The sequence below is a fragment of the Sinohyriopsis cumingii genome, chromosome 4 (assembly GCF_028554795.1).
Source record: "Sinohyriopsis cumingii isolate HCF-2022 chromosome 4, ASM2855479v2, whole genome shotgun sequence".
NCBI classification, from domain to species: domain Eukaryota; kingdom Metazoa; phylum Mollusca; class Bivalvia; order Unionida; family Unionidae; genus Sinohyriopsis; species Sinohyriopsis cumingii.
Genome location: NC_142964.1, coordinates 63,280,407 through 63,296,637, shown reverse-complemented (window position 1 = coordinate 63,296,637; position 16,231 = coordinate 63,280,407). Strand labels below are relative to the sequence as shown.

The following is a 16,231-nucleotide window of genomic DNA, read 5'->3' as shown; positions in this document are numbered from 1 at the left end:
TTTCCCTTGGTAGCCTCATTAAGAAGTTTGTTTGTTGTCTTGGGCACTGAGGCAGCCCAAACTCTGGGCCAATTTAAGTACATGTAGCATGTAAATGCTGTAACAGCCATGTGCTGCTGGACAGCATGTCATGGTTAAATGCCTATTTACACGTGTTGGTTGACAATGAATTATACAGTACATAAAACGAGACTACCATTTTTTTAGAACAGTATTATGAATTTATTCAGCATCTGAAAATCACTGAATTGTTTTAAAAAAAATTTAAATCTTAATAACAAATACGTCCCATTTAGAGCACACATGTGCATCTCAATAGCCATTTGAATGAGAGAAAAAACAACCCAATCATTTCTTTTACCCATTAACTTGTAATAGATGTAGTCGGATGTTTATTAACATTTCTTTTTAATTCTGATTTTGTCTTCATTCTGTAACATTTGACATAGTGACATATTACAGCGTATCAGTTTCCATTATATAATATCTGTATTTAGATTCATGGCAGCTATAGGTACATATATATCATATTTCTCTCTCATTTGCAAAGACGCAAGCAAATCCATTTTGCTTACATAGATGTGGTCAGGTTAGCATAAGATCATATTTTTTTCTTCTTCAGAGGTAAGGTTATTTTATTTACTGAGGATTATTAAAACTATAATACGTTCACTGCAATATATACATTAACTGTGAATTAAAAGAGAAAATAAAGTATGTATATTACAGAGAGCACACATACATGTACATACTTGTGAGTAATTTATGAACAATACTGTTCTTTTTGTATTGTCTGCTATGCACAGCTGGAATCTGAATTCTGTCATAAGGGTTATGAAATCACAACACTTGTTATCAAAGTTAAAATGCACACAAATAAAGCAATTACTAATCTTAAAACTATGACCTATTTATTGGCAACGTTCCAGTAAACCTAAGAGTATGAGACAGGAATAAAGGTCAAGGACATCTTTAAAATTACATTACCGGTTTTTATGAACCATGATATCTTGGGACCCAGTTATGTCGACAATTTTTGATACCATCAATGTAATCGAGATAACCGTGTTTGACTGTATTAATGAATCATTTCACCTGTATTACAATGACTCTCAAAATCAGCAGACTTGTTCCTTACACCATGTGCAAGCCAAACACAAATTTTAGTAATCACAGTGACATTGACTTTTGAACTTTTGATCCCTAAATAGACAGCCTTCTTCCTTAGACTAAGTGCAAGCCATCCACATAGTTTGGTTTAAGGCAGACCTGTAACAACAGGCCCTGTGGGCCAGATCTGACCCAAAACATGGTTTTACAACATAGGGTGTGGCTTTAAAAATCACTTATCAGGTCTGTATCCTGGGGGTGGATGCACATACCTGGCTGAAGGTATGTCAGGCTAACCTAATGTTATTGTATGTAAGTCATATTTTGTATTCTTTCAGTCATAGTGACCTTAACCTTTGACCTTTCAACTTGAAAAATAAACAGGGTTCTTCCTTACACCAAGTGCAAGCCATCCACAAAGTTTAGTTACTGTAGATGTCAGAGAACTCGAGTTAATGCAGAAAATATTTTCCTTCTTTTAGTCACAGACTCTTTGAGTTTGAAAGGGTTTTTCCTTATACTGAACAAATGCCATCCACAAAGTTTGGTATAATGTAGATGGTGAACAAATGAAGTTGTTCTGCAGAAATTTTATTGACAACAGGTGGAAGGACATCACAGTATTATATGCTGTACCTTATGGCGGGAGTGTATACATAAAGGAATGAGGCTAGGATAATCCAGTTAAGCAATCTAATCCTGGGACAATGTCTTTCAGGTTTTCAATCATTACGTATTTTTTTTAAATACTGAATTTCTTAACACAGAAGCATCTGAGCAAAACAGAAATTGTTACCAATAATACAAGGATTATGACTAAACAAGATTTGTATATGTAAAACAAGTATGCCCTCACTGCAGACCCCATCCCCCAAATCTAAAGTCCCCAAAATATAAAACTATCACAAAATTGGAAAAATAGTTGCAATAACATCAGAATTTAATCAGGTCATCTACATAATGAATCAGATATGTATATCAAATTTCATTTAACTCAAGTGGTTTATACTCAACTGTGCCAAGAAGGATTTTGTCCAAAGTGTCCAAAAACTTTAAAAAATGTGAACGAAACCAAAATTTCACTTGTCTACCTCAAGTGATGTTTGCTCAATTGTGCTAAGAAGTCCAAGTCAATGAAGTTTTTAAAATATGCAAAATGTATAAATATTGCTTGAAAATCTGTATAAAATATAAATATTCTTACAAAATATGTCTACCTTAAATGGTTTTGCTTAATCATGCCATGATTGTTGTTGTGTTTTGCATTTAATGCCATTTCTCAGAGCAAGACAGGCTATACATGGCAGCCAGGATAACTGGTGGAGGAAAACCCTGGTAAGAACCACGAACCCATGGGAAGCTACTGGAAAGCTTTCCTACATACCCACATCGGTTGAGCCCAAGACCTGAATCCATGCCGACATGTGAGATGGCAATGATTGTTAAAGGCGAGAGAATTAGATCACTTGGCCACCCCAATCATGCTATTTAGGTTTTTGCCACAAACATTTAGGAGAAAAAGTTGCAAAAGTAATTTTACAAATTTCTGAAAACCTGCTGCAATGGCAAAAAAATCTAATCTTGTTTTCTATTTATGACCAAAATTACTTTAAACTTTTATAATTTTTTTTGTTATCATGCACAAATGGATTCAGGATGAACAGAACATATTAACTTGGAACATAATGGCTGTAATGTATCAAAAACAATATACCTCTTTCAGCTATCATAGTTGGGGCACAAGAATAATGACTGGTGGGAGGGGAAGCATTTGCAGGGTCAGCAAAACAAAATTATTTCTTTAATTTGTAAGGTGTATTTAAATCTTGACCATGATCTGCCATTATATCAAGCAATTGTAAACATCTATAAGAAAGGATACAGTTAGTTTATGTCAATATCCAAGTTCCAATAATGATAGACAAATATATTTCTAAATGCAAAGGCAAAATTGATTGTTGTATGTTAATGGCCTTCTTAATGCAAAAGTCATTCTCACAAAGGATCAAAGGATTCGGAAGAATATTTCAGGGTTAAAATTTTTAGAGACACTTAAGCTGTCCTGCCCTTTGAAAAAATTGTTTCTAAAGGAATACTACTGCTCCACGGCTACTAGCATAGAATTCCAAATGTTTTTATGTAGTCCCAGAAAATCCCAGAAAACCATCACCTGCATAATAAAGTGCCATCACTGCCAATGTTAACGTTTTGTTAAATGTTTTACATTCCACCCTCTTTTTTCATGGTCACAGGGCAATGCATAAACACACACACACACACACACACACACACACAGGACAAAAGGTTATAAAGAATATTTCCTTTAATTTACAAAATCTTTTCAGGTCCAGATAAATCCATAGCTTGTTCCCAAAGTTTTCAAATTATTTTGTTCTTAAAATTGGTTTGATTCATGCAAATAATTAATGAAACTATTGCAACATGAATTCTCAAACCTTCAGGCACTAACATTCCACCCTCTTTTTTCATGGCCACAGGGCCACTCTTGCCACCAGCTGGAACCATTCCTCTACTTCCTCTTGGAACAACTGCTTTACTCTCTGAGGTCTTAGCGGTTGTTCCCTGCAACAGGTCAGAAGTCATTCATTAATTGAGAACAACCAGAAGCAATGGAATTCATACTGGTGACATGTATAAATGGAGAATTCAAATTAACATGTAACATGTGATGCATATTTTTTTTACAAGTACATTTAGATGAGATTCTGTTAAAAAAAACTAATGGAAACATTTACAAGTATGCTGACAAGCAAATAAAAGCATTATGCACGAGTTGCAGTTTTGTTTTATTTTGTTAAACAGCACAATTATGACAAGAATGCTGTAGTAACTGTAGTACTTTTTTCCATTCTTATTTAGTAGCTTATCCTAAATACTATATATACTCATGAATAAATCAGGTCCAACTACATAGATCTTGACCAGCCATTGCATAATACACTGGCAGACAAGTGTCCATTTTGTTTGTTCAACTGATTACTCCCAAAAACACTGGAAAGACCCAGATTTGCCATTACATTATGTCATGGCAGATCTGGGCCTATGCAGTTTTTCACTTGGACTGAACATATACATGAGTATAGATAGTAACACCCATAATATATGTTGAGTGAGAGAAAGAGTGTACAGGGGCCTAAATTCTACAATACTGGAGTACGTCTGAAGTTGCTGAACAAGAATATACTACAAAATCTCCTTTGAGAAGTCCCAACAACCTAAATGTGTTGAAAACAAGGGGGTGGGTTTGTCATTGGACAAGACTTCCTTGAATATAAATTAACTAACATTTTGTAGAATTTTGAGCTTATTAACAAACATGGGTCTATCATCAGTTAGTTATGGTAAATTCAGTGATAAACTTCTAAGAATTATATGGTTAAGTTTGAAAAGTTTGTAATCAAATATTCTAAGCTCTTTTTCATTTTTTTTAATAAAATAAAAACTGCATATAAACATAAGAAGAGATGATTCCTACCCTTTATTCTCTCCTGTGACATGGTCAAATACAGCCATATTTATTTTCCTGAGTATCAAATTTTCATGGTTTTGCAAAGAAATTACTATTTTTGTTGAGTACTAAACAAAAATCTGTGGATTTGGGATATAATTCTATTGTTTCCACAGAATAGTCAAAATTCATTGGGTGTTCAAATTTACGATAAGTAACAACCATTAAATTAACAAAAATTAGTATCCTATAAAAAATAAGATTCCTTATAACTTTTCACAGGGAAATGGAATTTTTTAGAACACTATAACTATGAAATATTTATGTACTTGTCCATGTCAATGGCACTGGAATGATGTGTTCAATAACTAAATGACAAGTAAATCAGTCTTTTATTAATTTGGATGAAAAGAAATTGTCAACAGTCATCTGCTTTTTATCAATCTGAGATGTTTTGTTGATATATTTTTCAGTGACATGCAAATGCTCATAAAAAAACATCAGGTGTGTTATACTGAGCTTGTAGGTACAGTCTAATGTCCACTAGGTTAATTACTCCTTGTTTCTTTCTCTGACCTGCAAATCTTCTGCCATTTTCACAACAATCTGAATTCAAAATGAACATGAGAGAGATCTACTTTGAGGTGTACTCAACTAATCAACATTCATGTACAGAATTATTGATAATCAATAATTCTGAATTATTTAGTTTTTTAAAAAAAGAGTACAAAACAAAAGCATTTCTTTACATGCTTTAAATGCATTGAACCAACAACCATGATTCTAAAGTACTCATTTATCATGCCTTTGTTACTTGGAGCCTTTATTTAGCCTGTGTAATTTACCAATTATGAATGACATGATTATTGCACTTTTACTGCTCAGCGCCTTTGTATTTATTTATGTCTCGTTATTTCAAAAACTGATTGTTTTCTAGTTTCAGTGCTTCAGATGTTAAAAACATTATAATTGAGCTCATTTTTTCAGGCAGACCACACAAATCAAATGCTATAACCAATTAAGTGTTGTAACAAAGGAACATTATTACAAAGCCTTAGGAATACATAATAATTAGAAATCTGGCCAGGGAAATCAAACTCAAATGTTCTACTAGAGAAGGTGCTACATTTAAGAATGTAATAAACAATCTTTACTGTTGTGAATTCACAGTTTTCTATCTGTAAAGAATCCAGTATGCAGTGTATGTACAAATTGATAACATCTTAAATTGTTAGAAAATAAAAGAATATATAAAGATGTATGGTGCAAGTACCTGCTTGGGTTTTGCCCCTGAAGGTATTTTTTTCTCTTGTTTCCCACTCATAGTTTTTGGTGCAGTTCAAAGCTACTGAATAGAACCTGCAAAAACAAAATCTTCAAAGTCAGAAATGTTGCAGCAAGAGACGGTGTATGGAAGGGACAGGTGCTGTAAACAAAGAAAGTTTTAGGCAATGAAAAGGCACATGTCCGTTTTCATCATGAGAAAGTTAGAATGTCAACTCCTGTACCTATATCCTCCCATTTACAAGACAGTAAACAAATTCTGGATGGAGCATTTCAATATGAACTTATAAATAAACTGCATATAAAATGTTTTTTTCTTCTTAATTGTAAAGCCCCGATTACTTGTTTTGCTACAATATTTTAATTACATGGATGCAGACAATGGTTATTTGTATTTTACTGGTGTTTAGCAAGGGTCATGTCTTACACAAGTTATTTAATCATTGGTGCTTAATCTGACCCTTTGGGATAGTCTGTCACAAAACATTTATGAGAAACTTCTATTAATTGCATACAATCCAAATGAAGATACAGTTTTTAGTTCAGTTTCTGTTAATGTATGGAACAATGTATTATATGTCCAACTTCTTCTCCAGGACATCCATACATGTGCAACTGGATGGCCAAAGGACTTTCCTTATTCCTATATAAAGTCCAAAAAATAAATCACTGTCATTCCTGTGTTTCAAACTGTAACTTATCTCTTCTATCAGTCAGCTATAGTGCCTATTAACTGATTTGCAATACAAGACAAAGAAAAAACAACGTAGACTGGGTAGTCATGTCTGATCTAATCACCATTACCAGGTCATCCTGGACTGCTCCGGTGGCCTAAGTGGTTAGAGTGTCTGCCTCAGATGCAGGAGGTCATGGGTTCAAAACCCTGAGTGCTGACAACTAAAGATTGTCTATTTTGCAATATTACGGGAAGGTAGATTTCAAAGGGTACATACACTAGTCACCTTCAGCTCGGACTGCTGAATGCCCTATATACCATGCAAGACAACCTCATCTACTTCAAGCAGAAAGAATATCTGAAATGTACATGGTTGTGTTAGTAATGGTGACAGACCAATAGAATGTATTGATAATAATAATGATGGTAGCATTATGGAAAACTCCATTATTAAAGAACTTCTGTAGCTATTTTGTTCATTTTCCTCAGTTAGAAGATTCATCAACTATACAATACTCTAAGTCTTGTTAAAGCATGTTACCTCTATATTCAATCCATGTTTATCAATATGACTTCCGATCTGAGGTATGGGACTTCCAAATTTATGAACATGGATGTCCAAGACTCCCCAGAACAAAATTAATGGGACCCGTTATATTTATATTAATAACATTTATTTTCCATTTTCTGATAAATTAATAATACCATTCATAAATTTTATCTTTTGCCCAATCTAGCACAGTCATTGCCAAAAAACATGGCAAATAAGGGTCATTGTACTGAGAGCTGATATTGTTTCGGAATGTTGTAATCATGTATAACTCTAATGATTTAACTGACTATATGTCAAAATATATATATGAAATTATATGAGTAATCCAAATAGCTGATGATTGTAAATCAGGAAAATGTGGTGACCTCAATATGCTAATAAATTCAAGTATTTAGCATAGAACATATATTCAGATCTGCACTACCTTTTCACAGAATAACTGAATATATAATTGTAATGACTCATATTACTTGCAAATATTTAATATTTTAAAACTGTTCATTTTAAGTTTACAACAACACATGAAAATGTGGTCTGTTATTTACTGACATCATGTTCATTTCATATCATGCTTGGGCATCCATACAGTGATTTACATCATTTGCAGCAAGAATACATGAATCTCATTTTATTTTGTGGTCTACACAGTATACTGTATTGGATGTTGTTCATTGCAAAACTAGCATCATTTGCAATATTTCCTAATACTGGATTGAAAATAAATGATAAATAAACATGTATGGCAACTTTCATTAGCAGATAAATTATTGTCCTTTATTTGTGATTTGTTTCTTGTTTTTGTTTTTGGGGGAGACTGATCCTGCCCCCCCCCCCCCCCCCCCCCCGGTAGGTTTGTGTTATCATAATAGGGTTACCATATTTGAACAAATAATAATGAGGACACTCTGGAGAGTGTTGTATCTGTATCTATAAGGGACCAAAAAGGAGGAAAAGTCAGTGGAAAAAGAGGACATATGGCAATCCAAGTGTATGGGGTTGATGTTCCAAACTTTCATAGTAAAAGTTACACAAGCCATGCATTCATTCAACACCGACTATTTCAGTAATGGAAATAATTTTTTAGAATTTGATTTGACATACATTTAAGTACCAAGTACTTCATTTGGATTCATGTACATACACATTTCTTTGGAAGGTCGTTATTTAGACGTTCTGATAAGTGCATATGGCAAAATCAATGTTAAAGTACATATACATTTTTGGACGAAATGAACAGAAAGGTGTGATCCAGTACAATCCGGATCGAATGTTGTGCGCCGTGATTTCACAATGACAGCTACGCATATTGATAAACAAATTCGTACTACCCTATATTGTGACGATTCCACTCGACGTACTCTTTTCTTGACCCAAGTTTAGTACGTGGCCACCATTGTAAAAGACCGATAATTTTCGTCTGGAATTTTCTTTATGGCAGTTAAGGTGCAAAACATTAAATAATCAGGATTGAACAGACGTTGGTTAAAGAAAATTTGTGTAAAATTTTAAAATAACAATTTATATTTAATTTAAAATGAGTAAATGCGCATACATGAATCCCATGTGACTTGTACTACACTACTGTATAGTCGTAAACTTGTTGATCGAGGTTTCATAGCGGCAATGATCCATTTGTACCCAATTCAGAAAAGCGCACACGCATTACGCTTCTCCAGTTAAAGTACTTTATATAGGCCCTTTATTAACCAAGATAATACTTTAAACAGAACAATGCAATGTAAATAATAAAATTCAGCCCTCAGACAGTCTTCCTTACCAGCCATTGGTAAACAATCTCGTTGTCATGAGCAATGTGCGAGATTGGGTCAAAATTGCCAAATGTAAACTTTCCATGGATAAATGAGTCTTTAATGATAAAAGTTTGCAAAATTTGTCGACTAATACCACATTACGACTTTTGAAAAAAATATTACTATTTATATAGATGACGCGAGCTTTCAACGAGATTTCAAAGATGGCAGACTGGGGTAAGTCATGTGGCAAAAGACATGGAAATAAATACCCGAGTCCCTCTTTTTAGTCAATTAATATTGATTTAAATTTATTTATTTTGCAGATGCAGATGATTTCGAGCCTCAGGATGTCATTTCAAGTGTGAAGGGAGATAAATGGGAAGGAGAAGACGAAGAAGACATCAAGGTTTCTTTTACGAGAAATGTTTGAACCATATTTTATACTTTGTATGCTGTGCTGCTAATGCACTTATTATTGCGTGTCTCTGAATTGATGACACTTTTTAAATCGAGACTGTATGCACTGCTACAGCATCTTGTGAAAAGACCAGACATCAGAAGTAGGAAGTAACAGTTTTCAGGTTAACCCTTGAATGTTCATTTGGACAACAAAGCTCATACATGCTGTAAATTACAGGCTGAGGCGGACCAAATGCCATTAAATTTATTATATAATAATAAGAACAGTGGAATACTAGGCACATAGCTGTATTATTATAATGCTTAGTTTCAGTTTTTGGAAAGATATGGCAACTAACGGGTTGTTTGACCACGTAAATTTATTAGTCCTACAACGTAAGATGTATAACGTAATACTTTTTTTTTTAAAGTGCTACGTCTTACTGCCTAAATAACGGCTTTGTATCCGTTGTTTTCACGTGACGTCACAAAACGTGTGTACTTCCATATCAGCCATTTTGAGTCCCTAGCCCCTCAAACGGGCACCTAATAACATTGTTCTTCTAGCATAATTACGAATGCAAGTCGCAATTTTGTGTGTAAAAATATAATAATACATCACATTCTGTTGTGCATGTCAACCGCACGAGACCGAATGCATGACTTTCCAACTTTCCTTCAAGTAAAATATTTAAATTTCAACCATCTTTGTTATTCTTTTATAAAGAAATAGATCGCGATCAATAAACAGACACATAACCAAATGGATACACAAACAAGTAGAAACATGTAATGATTTTCAGTTTCCATGGGCTGAAATCAGTCATTTGGTTATCGTTCAAGTTAAAAAGCTAGTTGTTAATGTATAATTTCATATTTCTAAAAGCATTTCAGGAATAGTTCGTTTTGATATTCAACACAAAGTCATGTTCCATTAGGCATGTGTTTCGTTTGAATACACTGAAGCTGAAACTTCTTTGAACTGTTATAGCTTTCATTCGATATCATCCTACGGCCATCATCTCCACCACAAATACAATATTTGACCATACTAATTAAATTGGTTTATCAACTGTCTTTGGCACAAACACCTGTTGTTGCAAAAAGTATTTGTACATAAAAGTTCTGACATAAAACACATGCTATGAAATTTTAATTCAGAACCGATATTTGTCTGCCTGTAAAAAAAGAATGACTGCATTTCTATTTGATAGCAATATACATGCTTATGGTTCAAATTCACTATTCTGTCTTTCGATATAAGCAAGGGAACTTCAGCTTTATTTTTATTTTCGTGCTATAGGGTACTTAATTTCAAGTATAATAAATGTCCTTATCGACAGTTAAATCAGATTATTATCTTGAATATACATGATGACTAATGTTGATAAAGGTTTGTTAGATACTCAAAATGGCGGCACAAGGTGCACACGCGTTGCATTGTGGGTGTTTGCGTACTCAGTCGTGATGTCTGTGAAAACAACCCATAGCATGTTCCCGACTGGACTGACAGGATAATGAGAGGTAACATTTTCAGGAATATCTTGCACACTTGGCAGCTCATATAGATACTTTCCCACAAATTTAAATCTAATTGATTATACAGTACTACCAGTTTATCTCAACATCCCCTTCTCTGGGGTAATACTGTCGACAAAAGTGGCTGTTGAGATAAGTGTTATAGTGGTGGTGGGGGATGAAAAACAAATGTAGCATGTACGGCTGTATATTTATGTGAATTTAGTCGGTATGGGTAACTTTTCATCAGTGCATAAGATCTACACTCTTTGAAAATAAACAATTGAAAATTTAATTACATGAAGGCAGAAGACAAAACCAATTTGAAGACATGTAAACTGACAACTTACATTTATGTTGCCTTTGTGCTGTACTGTACAATCCACTGTCAACCAACATGCCAACAGCACATGGCTGCATGTACATAAATTGACCTATATTATGGGCTGCCTGAGACAACATCAGTAAACTTAATGAGGCTGCCAAAGGAAGAGGTTACTTCAAGGGAAATGAAAAGAAAAAAGTCACCAATGTACATTTGTAAAACACTCACAATTCCAGAACAGAGTGATGCATGTAATGAAGCATATTCAAGACATTAAATTCAAATGGAATTTAGTTTAAAAGTTAAGGCAGTTATAATTAGATCCTTTTAGCATAATGGGCAGAGATGTAGATCTAAATTTTATGCAAGCTTCTTCTGTTTTAGTCTTGGAAGGTGTTATCTCTGTATGAGATGCTGAAACTTTTCCAGTGTTCATGTGCTTCTTTTGATATTGCCAATGAGCTTGATTGTGAAAAAAAATCTGGTCAAACAATTGCAGATTGAAAACGCAGCCACTGGTTGCCATCGTAAGCATTAAGTCACTTTTTCCAACAGAAAACAAAACATGCATCATTCTGTTCAAGAATTGTGAGTGTTTTACAAATGTGACACAATTAATTTGTTCCAGTCTTCGATAACCTTCAAAATACACCAATCAATCAGATTTCACTGCCTTTATACAAATATGGTACCAGCTTCATTTAAAGAAAGGTGCATTGTTTTTATAAAGATTTTAGCTGGCTTGTTTTCATGAAGGGTGTAATGTTTTATAAAAGATTGTAGCTGGCTTATTTTTATGATGTGTGCATCTGTTGAAGTTGCGGTGAAAACAAATTTCCGAAGACCAAACATATGCCCTCTGCGACGTCAGAATTAAAGCCTGGGGGCTACATCAAATAACTGCTGGCTTGTCAAGATAAACGATAAGAAAACAAAGAATATGTTCAAGTTGGGACTGAGGGCTTCTGTCAACATGTACAGTTATTTATCTCGACGTCAACATAAGCATAACATATTTGGTACTAATAATAGACCACAGGACTGGGACTTTGTACTTTTGTTGACATAAGTGATATTGACGTAAGTGGGTAGTACTGTACTTAGTTTGCTGTCTTTATCTTGTTGGAATCAAAATCTGACAGTAGCAAATAGAAGCTGGGAATGCTGAAATCAGATTAGGTTGAAGAATGTTTCATTAACAAAACAAATAAAAATATACTAGTATTAAAGAAAGTGTTAAGATAGCTTCATTTTATTCACGATATATATCCTTTTAACCCGTTTCTGCATTCCTTGCTTCCATCGCATTTCAAACAAATGAAACATGAATCAACAGAACTTGAAAACATGTCTGTTTGCTTGTGTGAGAATTTGAATTTATTTTAAAGAAGACATCTCAGTAAGTAAAGTCCACCTAAATTAACATGACATTAATTTGTGGAAAAGCTTCTATATGTGTTGTCTAGTATGTGAGATATTCTTGAAAATTTGGATGCTCGTTCCAATGTCTGTCAACATCGGAACACGCTACATATGGTTGTTACTTGGGCAGTAAGATGAAGCACCAAAACATAAATAACAAGTGATACATCTGACATTGTGGGACTAGTAAATTTACTAGATTTGTGATGCAAGACATTGACTCTTGATATTGATGCTTTTAGGTCAACAACTACTGTCTAAATAAGCAGCTTTGTGTAGTGTTTCATGGTTGACTGATAGGGGATTGGGAGGCCAAATTTTCAGGAATATTAAACTCATTTGGCAGCCATATCCTACAGTAGAAGACATCAAGCCTGATATTATTGTTTTGGGTCTCTGTCTTGCTGTCTAAATAACAGCTTTGTATAGCATGTCCTGTTCAACTGATGGGAATGAGAGACCAGTTTTTGAGGAATAACTTGATGCACTTGGCAGTCCATATTGATGCTTTCCTATAAATTAAAGTCATATTTCTTTAGTCCCACTTTACTTAGACGGTTTTGTTTTGTGTTTTTTTTTTCTCTAGAAAATTCAAACTCTGACAAGCAAATGGACATGATTTTCAAGTTCTTTTGACCCACATTTCAGTTGGATGGAACACAGAAATGTCGAAATCAGATTAAGTTGAAGTATGTTTTTTTTAAATGAAACAAGTAGACTTATACTGATATTGAAGAAAGTACTTTGATTGCTTCGTTTCCTTCAAGATACTTATCATCCTTTAAACAGATTTTGGCATTCCCAGCTTCCATCACATTCCACCAACTGAAATATAGTTCAGAGGAACTTGAAAACAAGTACATTTGCTTCTGCAGAGTTTGGCATTTGAGTTTTGTTGTAATCTTACTGAGTGTGGGACCCACAGCATCTTGTACATAGTGAATGCTGAAACAAAATGCAGTTCAAACAAATACAACCTTTCCAGAATTCTTAGATGCAAAATACGTTACAATTTTTCAGTTGTCATCATTCACCTTTTATTTAGAAATTCACCTTTCAGCAAAATTCAAAACTGTGATGTAGAGACTTGTGTGATTCAGTATTAGCAATGTGGGCAAAGATATCAAAATTAGAACAGTCAGAAAGTAGATTTCCTAACATATTCTGTCAGTGGCATTGGGATAAATTTCTATAGAAAGCATGTAATTGACCCATTTTTCTTGACCATTTGGCTGTGAGGCAGGTGAGATGGTCAACCTCAGGCCCACTTGGCCTCTTGTTTTTATTTTTAAGTGGAGGTAGGAGATTTCTCTGTAAATTTTCAGTTACTGAATAGACCCCATATGATATTCATAGTAGTTAATGTAAACTTTGAAACAATCTGATGTAACATTTTTTTAATTTTTTAGGAAAGCTGGGAAGAGGAAGAAGAAAAGAAGGAGGTCACTGAAGGTAGAACATGCAGATAATACTCCGATAATTCATTCTTTCATTTTCATTATATCAAAATTCCATAAAACTATACATTGGCATGACTCACTTGCACAAATATTTCTTTGCTATAGCTTTTTGGGAGGGAGAATGTGTGAGACATATTTGGTACTAATAATAGACCACAGGACTGGGACTTTGTACTTAATCTTTAACAACTCTACCTTAAAGATTTCTGCACTCTGTAGTCGGGTAAGAGTGAGTTTTAGTCTTGTATGTGGAAAAGGATTCTTTGCTGTTCATTATGATTCATTTTCTATTATTTGCCAACCTGGATTTCAAAAATCATTTACCTTCAATAATTAGCTTATTATTCAGATCACAAATTTCATTATCGGTGCTGGGGATGATCAAGATAGACTCTGTTGCCCAGTTAAGGGTTTATGGTTTTACCTTGTATGTTTGGACACCATAAATTAATTTCTTCTTTTTTTTTTTCTCCCTTGTATATTATGGGACAGATCTATATAGTTTTTAGTCATAAGTCTCTGGACACCTTTTCAGTCATAATATTGATGTTTAGCTGGTAGAATGATATATATGGGTATCAGTTGTAGGATTTAAAAATGAAATCTTTTGAAACTTGAATGTTCAAAATGCACTAAAACTTAAAATTTACTACAGATAATAAAAACATGGTCCCACGTTTCTTCATAACTGCAAACTTGTGAAGAACAAAATTTGTATAAATCTTGGTGCCATATTGGATTTAATAATGTAAAATATTAAATTAAATATTACTTGCTGCATAGAGAATTGTTCATCAACGTTGGTTACCCTCTAGTGTTTCCTAGTAATTATATTGGTTGCATTTTTGGTATCTTGTGTTTTGCTCTACACTGTGTTAGGTGCAATTTAAATTTTTCTTTGATTTGTATTTGCCTTTTTCATAAACCAGGTCCAATTCCCAAGTAATACATCCAAATTTATTTCACATCACAAAACCCATAGCTTGTAATGGGAGCACATACTTTGTTTTGTCAACCCATGGAATGAACCGTGAATTTGATACTTGCTCAGTGCCAAGTAGTTGTATCTTTAGTTAAAAGTTTATTTGAACTTTCCATGATCATGCCACACAGTTGAAACCTGTTCAGTTGTGACAATAAAATACACAGCATTGTCTTTTGGAATACTTTTGTAACCCTTGCTAGCAAAAATATTGTCATTTGCACTCACATTGAATGTATTTAATAATGATTTTTACTTGTGAAATATTGCTGTATTGTTAACATGGATATCATACGCTCTTGGTTATTTTGCACCATACGCTGTGTTAAAATTGAACTGCTAGTGCCTTGCAACAGTTACTTCTCTCTCTGTCACTGTCACTTTTTTTATTTGTGATTTAGTTGTCTCCAATTTTCACTTTGAGTGCACGTTGAAACCCTTGAGGACAACCAAACATGATTCATTTATACATCTTCACATTAATGAACAATATTGTCAATGTTTTTACTCATCATGAGCAATACACTCACAAGACCATGTGGCTTTTGGATATTGGAAAAGTTTGTTTTGCACAAATTGCTTTTGAAGATCAGAAAATAAAAAGAACAGTACAAGGTTAGTTTCTTTCAGCGTATCATCAAACAAGTTTTCTATCAGGGTTCTCAGTAAATTTAAAAACTGAGGAGTCAGTTGACCACTGACTCTGAAATCTCAAGAGTCAAAACTGAGACCTCGAGAGTCAATTCTTTTGAAGTCATGAGCCCATAGCTGTGATTCCTCATTATTGGTGGAAACAAATGATGTTTAAGATTTCTTGCCTCTTGCTGAATAATGAGAGATACTTGTACAATATATTGTAAGAAACATACTATCTGTATATTGTGAAAGTGTTTCTCTTTCTTGCTATGTGTTACTATGTGTATATTTTGTATATAAAACAGACAGAGGATTATTTTATACTTTATTATATTTACAACTTCTCAACTTATTCTGTTATGATCTGGTCAAATTATTTTATATGCAAACATATACCCATACAGCTGTGAAGGTTGTATATTATTCAGATATCAAGGATGTACATCACAGAATTGTCAGTTCTCTTTTCCACTCATTCTTAAATTTTCTAACAAATTTTGGAGATTGACTCTCCTTCTCCTCAGGACTGACACTATCTTTGTTTCTTTGGAGTCTGAGGGTCGGAAAATTCATCACTGGCAGGGGTCATTTCTGAGACAGAAAAGAAAATGTACTTCTTTGTGCCATTGTGATTTTAAAGTTC

At 33.9% G+C, this 16,231-nt stretch overlaps 2 protein-coding genes across 3 annotated transcripts in view; one reads left to right on the top strand and one right to left on the bottom strand.

Annotated features, from left to right (window-relative positions):
- The window catches only part of LOC149801325 (protein FAM221B-like), a 35,304-nt gene extending 28,406 nt beyond the window's left edge, over positions 1–6,898 (bottom strand). For both annotated transcript variants that reach the window (XM_089955366.1, XM_089955367.1), the window contains exons 1-3: positions 6,817–6,898; positions 5,853–5,938; positions 3,567–3,693 (exon numbers count right to left, since the gene is read on the bottom strand). In XM_089955366.1, coding sequence (XP_089811492.1) covers positions 3,567–3,693; positions 5,853–5,903 — 178 coding nt within the window. In that variant the 5' untranslated portion in view covers positions 5,904–5,938; positions 6,817–6,898. The remainder of the gene's footprint in view (positions 1–3,566; positions 3,694–5,852; positions 5,939–6,816) is intronic.
- A 2,148-nt stretch (positions 6,899–9,046) lies between these two features.
- The window catches only part of LOC149801324 (eukaryotic translation initiation factor 3 subunit J-like), a 34,645-nt gene continuing 27,460 nt past the window's right edge, over positions 9,047–16,231 (top strand). Inside the window, exons 1-3 of the mRNA XM_089955365.1 lie at positions 9,047–9,080; positions 9,170–9,252; positions 13,920–13,962. Coding sequence (XP_089811491.1) covers positions 9,068–9,080; positions 9,170–9,252; positions 13,920–13,962 — 139 coding nt within the window. The 5' untranslated portion in view covers positions 9,047–9,067. The remainder of the gene's footprint in view (positions 9,081–9,169; positions 9,253–13,919; positions 13,963–16,231) is intronic.